Source organism: Tupaia chinensis, unplaced genomic scaffold, assembly GCF_000334495.1.
Source record: "Tupaia chinensis unplaced genomic scaffold, TupChi_1.0 Scaffold000597_1, whole genome shotgun sequence".
Classification (NCBI taxonomy): domain Eukaryota; kingdom Metazoa; phylum Chordata; class Mammalia; order Scandentia; family Tupaiidae; genus Tupaia; species Tupaia belangeri.
Genome location: NW_006160114.1, coordinates 275,244 through 283,016, shown reverse-complemented (window position 1 = coordinate 283,016; position 7,773 = coordinate 275,244). Strand labels below are relative to the sequence as shown.

General features: G+C 42.9%; 1 protein-coding gene across 1 annotated transcript in view; it reads right to left on the bottom strand.

The window, feature by feature from the left end:
• The window catches only part of MTUS2 (microtubule associated scaffold protein 2), an 85,708-nt gene that overhangs the window by 16,160 nt on the left and 61,775 nt on the right, over positions 1-7,773 (bottom strand). Inside the window, exon 4 of the mRNA XM_006158416.3 lies at positions 1,247-1,352. Within this exon, the coding sequence (XP_006158478.1) occupies positions 1,247-1,352 (106 nt within the window). The remainder of the gene's footprint in view (positions 1-1,246; positions 1,353-7,773) is intronic.

Below are 7,773 nucleotides of genomic sequence, written 5' to 3'. Positions count from 1 at the left end.
GGAAAGAGAAAGGGTGGTATTTATTCTGAAGACGACATGAACCATTGCTAATATCTGTTTCCGTAATGTATTTCTTTACTTCAAGGGCATGGCACTGTGCTCCAGGCTTACCCCTGTGCTCTGAGATGCTGCTTCTCAAACTGTGCTGCTTTTCAGAATCACCTAAGGAGCTCTAAAAAGTCCTGATGCCTGGGCTGTGCCCCAGAGCAGTTAATGTGGAGTGTCTGGGGTGGAATCCATACATCGGTATTCTTCTAAAAACTCCCGAGGTGGTTCTTGTGTACCGCTAAGAGTGGGGACTAACACTCTGAGTGTGAGATGCACTAGCAGGATGCAGTTGACACAGTTAACTGGTTCTCAGAAACCTATGCTCTCTTGCTTAGACATCCGTCACTTACGAAGTGTTCATAGAGAGCACTTTGAAAATCATTTTTTAAAACTCTAACGTTAATTATAAATTTAAAAAATTACTCATCTGTTGTTACATTTTTTAAAAAAAATCTACTTTTCACGATCAGCTGACTGGGGGAAAGGGAGAGGAAATAGAAAATTAAATGGCCTGTATTAATATAAATGCACATGCAAGTACAAAAAGCTGCTTTCACAAAGGAAAATCTTCTTGGGACTTAATAATGTTATTGTTACTACCCACAGAAAACTCTTAGGTATATAAAAATAATTCAAAGTTATAAAAATGTCAAAAGAAAGATGGAGCGAGTCAGCTTACACTCATAGTGCATTTGGTCTGTGAGTGCCAAGCTCTGGGGACTCAGATCCAGTCCGACGCTGCTACTGTGCCAACACCGTGGATGCCGAATAGCGTATGCACACGGGTTTCCATTCGGTTTTATATGGCCACAAAACAAGGTAATGTGAAGGCTAGAACTGTGGTCCTCAGGCTTGGCCCCTCTTTACAATTCCCTAAGGAAACTTACTCAACCTCAATGTCCAGGCTGCGCCCTAGATAACGGGGCGGATGGGGTTTGGGGCAGTCTTTTGTTATAGCTCCTAGGAGATTCCGATATTCAGGCAAGATTGAAGGTCACTACTTTGGAGGGAAGAAGTAGCTGTCTGGATCCTTGATGTCTATATGCCGCTTCTTTTCAACACAAAGGACACACCAGTCAGGAAAGAAAGACAAAAAGGAAAGGAGGCAGGACAGGAAAGGGAGATTCCTCGCTTCTCCAGCAGGAAAGGTCCAGCTAGCTCGCCCACTCCTGCCCGCTGCACACAGCCTGGCGGCTACCTTGGACTTTGTGGTCATGGTCGTCCTGCAGGATCGCGATGGCAACTGTGTGGTTGTTTTCCATCTCTAGGAGAGCAGCCTCATGGCTGGCGGTGATGTCTTCAACCTGGAGGACAGTCACAGTTACTGGCTATTCAGAGAGCAGGGGATGGACATCAGCACTTCCCTGCTGATTGGCAAGGTGGAGGTCAGCGAGAGCGAAGGTCACTGGCCCACAAGGAAAAGGAGAAGTCGCTCTGCTGAGGCGACAGCTGCCTTCCACCGTGTGCAGAGGCAGGACAATCAGGAACTGGTGGCAGCTCCAAGCAGGGAATGGCTACTTCTTTAGGGTCTTGGACCACTCTCTTCCCACTCCCATCCCTTTTTCTTGTAACAGTCATTCTATGTAGGCAGCTAATGTTGGACACAGAAAAGATAAGTCCTCCCTGGAAGATGGGCTTTTCCATATTTCCTAGTGGCAGGTGGGAGCTATGGTACATGAGGTACATAGGAGAAAGTAACATTTATTAAGCTGCAAGCTACAGGCTACTGCACTTAACCCTCAAAGCACCTTGATGTGGTAGTTTCTGCCCATTTTACAGATGAGGAAACTGAGGCCTCAAAACAATGTTTTGCCCAAAGGCTGGCAAATACAGGGCTAGCAGTAGAGCCTAGGTCTGTGAGACGCCAAAGGCAAAGCTCTCTCAAACATACCATTGTTGCTTCCCCCAAATAAGACCAGGAATGAATACCTTAGGGTTTCCTTGCCAGTACCACGTACAGGTGAGACTGGCAGGTCTGCATGTACCAGGGCACTGGCTTCTTAGACGTAAGCCTGCCTGCTGGATTACAACTGGACCTCCTGCCCAGGCCATGGACAGTTGCTCCTACCTGTTTGAAAGCACATTCCCAGGAGTTTAATCAAAAGTAGTGTAACCAGTCCAGGATCTGTTTTCCTGCTTCCAGGCCCCAAACACTAAGTGCCACCCTCCTTCCTAGTGTGTTTACTGTTTTTGCTTTTGTTGTTATGGCTATTGTTTTGTTTAACTTTAAACTGTGTGACTGGGCCAGCCAGTGGCATGGTGGGTGGTTAATAAGGTGCCAGAACCCACACAGCTGACTGTGCAGTTTAAGACCCAGACCCAGAGGCTTGAAAAAAATTCTGGGCATGTGTGTGTGCATGCCCAAAATCCTGGGAGGAGAATGGAAGAGAAGGGATTGTGACATGGCCATGCTCCCTAGGGTACACTTTCTCATGATTCCCCCCTTCTCTCTGCCTCTGTCTCTCTCTTTTCTGTCTCTCTCTGGTGAGGGCACATGCCTATAGCAAGTTAAAAATAATTGTATGACTTACAGGAATAATTGCATAAACAACCTCTTGACAGGAAATCTCTCCTGAACACTACAACAGTGTTTATCCAAATTCTTAAGTCAGTGACCTATTGTAAAAAATACCATCGAACATTGTAATAGCATCTATACCCAAACCAAGTTCCACAAAACAATACTTCCTTTCCTATTTGCAATAATCTACCTTTAAAATTTGTATCACACTTTATTACATTTTATAAAATACTAACTATAAGCCACTAGATTTATTTCACAACCTTTTAAGGTGTCAAAACTTGGCATGTGGAAAACACCAAACCAGAAAATTGTCCCCGGGTCCTGAAGTTCTCTGGTGGACTAGTTAAGACAGTGCTTCTAGAAGAGACAATCTTTGGAATGAGACAATATATTTTCAAACTCTCCCTTGGATAAGGGATTGATAACCAAAATATACAGGGGACTTAGGCAGCTTACCGGCAAAAAAACAACAACAACAACAACAAAAAACAAAACAAACAAACAAACAAAAAACAAAAAAAAACACAAACAAACAAACGAAATCAAATTAAAAGATGGGCAAACAAGCTGAACAGACAACTCTCCAAGAAAGACATACGGACAGCCAAAAAGCATATGAAAAAATGCTCAACATCCCTATCATAAAGGAGATGTAAATCAGAACTGCAATGAGATACCACCTAACCTCAATCAGAATGGCTAAGATTCAAAAAATAAAGAATGGAAAATAAAGAATAATAAAGTTTTTTTTTTTTATTCAAAAAATAAAGAAGTGCTGAAAAGGGATCTCTCCTACACTGTTGAAAATGTAAATTAGGGACCAGAAGTTGGCGTAATGGCTGTCGCTGGACTCTCATGTAGTCAACCATGGTTTGAGTTCCAGACTTGGTGGCTTAAACTCAGGCTGGATGTGTGTGTGTGTGTGTGTGTGTGTCCAAGATCCTGAGAGGAGATTGGAGGAAAAGGGATTGCAATGTGGCTATCCCCCCTGGGGGGTGATTTTTTGTGTTCTGTCTCTCTGTCTCTGTCTTTCTGGTGAGCACACGTGCCCTATAGCAAAAACCTCTCCAAAAAAAAGAAAATGTAAATTAGTATAGCCACTGTGGAGGACAATATGGAGGTTCCTCAAAGACCTACAAAGAGAACTACCATATGACCCAGCAATTCTACTCCTGGGTATCTACCCAAAGAACAAGAAAACACTCAGTTGGAAAACAGTTGCACATCTATGTTCATTGTAGATCATTCACATTTGCTAAGACATAGAATCAACCCAAATGTCCAAGAACAGAAAAATGGATTTAAAAAGTGTGGCACATATATACTATGGAATACTACTCAGCCATATAAAAACAATGAGACCTTGGCATTTGATAGAAAGTGGACAAATATGGAAGATTTAATGCTAAGTGAAGCAAGCCAGTCTATGAAAGAGGGGCATTGTATTTCCCCACTTACTTTATACCAAATGTCTGCACTCTACGACAGAAACGGAAAAGATTGGAAGGCGTAAAAGCATGAACAGCTACCATCAACACCAGAGACAGTTTGGGAGCAGGGCAGGAAATGGGGGCGGGGTGGGATGGGAATCAAGGGGAAAAAATTAAAAAGAAAAAAAAGACAGTGCTTCTAGCTAGTAATATTTAGCCACCTCTGAGAGTCCTCGTGTCTTTGGGAATAATTCAGAGGCCAACTTTGATGTGAAATGAAGGGCTCTCCAAGAAAAGAAAGCCTGTTCTTGAAATCAACACAGTGGTTTTGTTTTTTCTTGTTTTTTTCCTAGAGGGGTAGATTCCCATTCTGGTTATTATAATGTCATGGGGAAATTTTGCCTGACTTTTCTGTGCTATAGTGAATGGGAACCTCATCTGCTAAAACAGAAAGCTCCACTGGGTGAAACCAGCATAAGCCCACAGCATCAGTTAGGAGAGTGGCATGATGGTGAGAAAGTGGATATGGTATGCAATGTTTCGCTTTTATTGACTGGCTACTCTTGATTAAATAGTATTTTTCTTAAGGCTCAGAGTTATGAATCCACTCAGCAGAAAGTCTGATTATAAGAGTATTTAGTTGTCCAATTCCTGTTTCTAGGAGGTTTTTATGGACTCTTGTCCAAAGCCTTTCAGTCTGCTGGAAAAATAAATGACTGGCAAAAATTTCAAAAACGAAATATCTTTTCTTTCTGTTCCATTGTTGTAGTCACTTAATCCCAAAGAAAACTGTGTGTACAAACACGTACATATTGTTTAGAGGCATGTTACACAGTTCAGTATGATGAAAATTTGTTCATCAGTCCTTGGTATGCTTCTAATTCATTGGGCCTTTTCACAAATTACCAAGGGTGGTTTCACAAAAGAGAGATGGATAGGACTGAGTTCTAGAAGACTTCCATGTGTCCCTGGAGGTGAACATGCCCTGATTGGCAATACTACATCACATTTGTGGTTAAAATGTATGCCCTTCTGGTTTGTTGGAAGGCAGGTCTTTGATTAGCAGTGATGGAATGCCAGGCCCAACATATGTGAGGGATGATGTAAGGGCCTGCTATATCCATTACATCCTCTCAGAGGTGCTTTTATGAATAAAATACTGATCTCCTAACTCTGAAAGTTCATATGGAATCAGAAGAATGCCCAGTGTGCTTGGAAAGAAACCAACGAGAGCCCACGAGACAAAATTTCAACTCAACAGTCCTGCTGTTTTCAGTAATTTAGTTTTCTTTATGATTTTTAGAGAATATCTCTTCAGTGAAGGAGGGGCTGTCTACTACTGACCATGCTTTGTCTTGTCACAGTGTTGATTCCTATGACTTCTCCTATAACTTCTGGCTCCTTTTAGTGCATGGGTTCACATTCATGAAGCACTTGGTAAGAATCTTAACCAGAGAAGAGCTCACAACCTTCTGAAGGCATTTAAGATGCACTATAGTTTGAATATATCCCTTGTAATCCACAGGTTGAGTCACTAATAAGAAGATTAAATGTGTGAAAACTTGACACAATTATTGTATTGAAGGGTGGGGACTTTGGGAGAAGATTAGTGATTAGGTGTTTAGCCCCATGCTTGTGCTCTGGTGGGTTTATAAGGAGAGGGAGTAAGAAAGAGACTGATATGGAACACACACCATACTTTCCCTGCACCTGTCTGATATTCCCCTCTGCTTCTGTTGCCAAGTTTGAATGTATTTGGACTTTCTGGCCACTGGAATCATGAGTTAAATAAACCTCTATACTTTACAAATCATCCAGTCTCAGATATTTCTGTAAACAACATACCAACAGACTAAGACAAGGGGATTTAGACAAATTGACTCAAGGGAAACACAAGATCATTTAATGCACTATAGATCACCAAATCAATATCAGTGCCAAATCGTTATCAGCCTATGGCAAAATTGTGCTGGGTAAAGCATCCTTTTTTTCCTACTAGAACCCTGGGTATGGGGTCCTCTTGGATTGACCACTAGACCAACCTCTCCTTCCTCCACAGAGACAGAGTTCTGGGCTTTGCCATGGAGACGTCTGTCAATATGCACATTGAATAGTCCTAGTCCTACAGAACTAGGAACTTCTGATGCTACTCTGTTTTCACAGCTGCCTGCTGTTCAGCTGGATGGATTGATTGCAGAAGAAAGAGTTGGAAAGCCACCCTCTCAGTGGGTGAGAATAGAGCTTTGGGGTTTACTTCAGTTAGCCATTTGCAAGATGCAATTATCTTTGGCAGTTCACTTAGGGAAGATTTAACATTTCAAATGAGGAAGCATGTGCTTTATATTTTCTTGGCTTTACTCATTTAACCCAAATAAAATTAAACTCCCATTTGCTGCCATCCCAAATCCACATCCATATCTGATGGGGCCCTCCCCACGCTTACTCTCTTCAGCACTCTCTTAAGGACTTTCCTTTTCAGATAATGAGAAGACCCTTTGTCGCTGCATCCCTGCTCTGGGATCCCAGAAAGCAACTCAGAGCAGGGGCTAGCCAAGACACCTAGTCAGACTTCATCCTATTCTAGTGTGTGCCTCCTGCCCCTTTTGCAGCCTACTACAAGGGTAGATGTTAGCAGAGGCCTCATCTCCCCTGCACCATCTCCTCCTGGTATATGGAGCTCTGGTGTGGGGAGACCAGGGGCCCCCTGGGACATCATTCTATTTGATTAGACAAAGAGCAGTTTCTGCTGCCCGGCAGCTGTGAGCCTGCTGTGCAGACGGGCTACGAAGACGTAATGCAAGATGATGGACAAAGTGGTCTCTGTACATTCTGATTAGTGGTGGGGATGCGCTTCCTGTCCCTGTGTCTGAAAGAATGATTTATTTAGGAACAGGCAGGAAGAATGTCCTGGATATGAGACAAGGCAAATTTAAACTCCAACAACTGAGCGCTTTCGCTTCTTAAGGAGAAGTAACCTTCACTTAGGGTTTATGGAACAGGATCCATAATGTATCCAGGAACAAGTGGTCCCTTGAAGCAAGTGACTCCAGGGTAAGTTCTGGAGTCAGACAAAGGTCCTGGAGGGGTGAGGTCAAAGGTCACAGGTCTGACCATACCAGGCTCGGTGGTTGTGTATCTTTGAGAAACAGCCAAATACAGTCTAGAAAGGAGGACTGGAAGCTGTCTGAGAAGCAGCTATGTTTAGGGCAAAAAAGGAAAAAAGGTGTGTTTACAAAGAAATTCTATTGTGTATGCTTTGAGAAGGGCAAGCTTTGGCCTCTGTGTAGCTTGCTACAGCATGAAAGCTGATTTTGACTAAATATCTTTATAATCACACTCATTTTTTAATTGTCAGAGGACATGTGTACTTGCTGCAGAAAGAGGAACAGACAGAAAACACCCCCAGTGGGATGTGGTCGCGCTACAATCCTTTTCTTCCATTTCTCCATCCTATTGGGATTTGAAGCACATAGGCAAATTTTCAATCTGTCAGGCCAGGATTCAAACCATGGTTATCCATGTGGGTGTTGGGTACCAATGCGCACCACCCAATCACTGTGCTATGAGGTCAGCCTCTATAATCATGCTTTTATTTCTGCCAGAGTGTGTGTGCACTGTCAGAGAGAGAATAGAGACAGAGTGAGGGAGAAAGAGAAAGACAGCACTCCTCAATGGGGTGTGGTCACGCCCCAATAACTTCTCCATTTCTCTATCCTGTCAGGATTTTAGTCACTCATGCACATTTTCCTGCCATATTTTTTAAGCCACAGT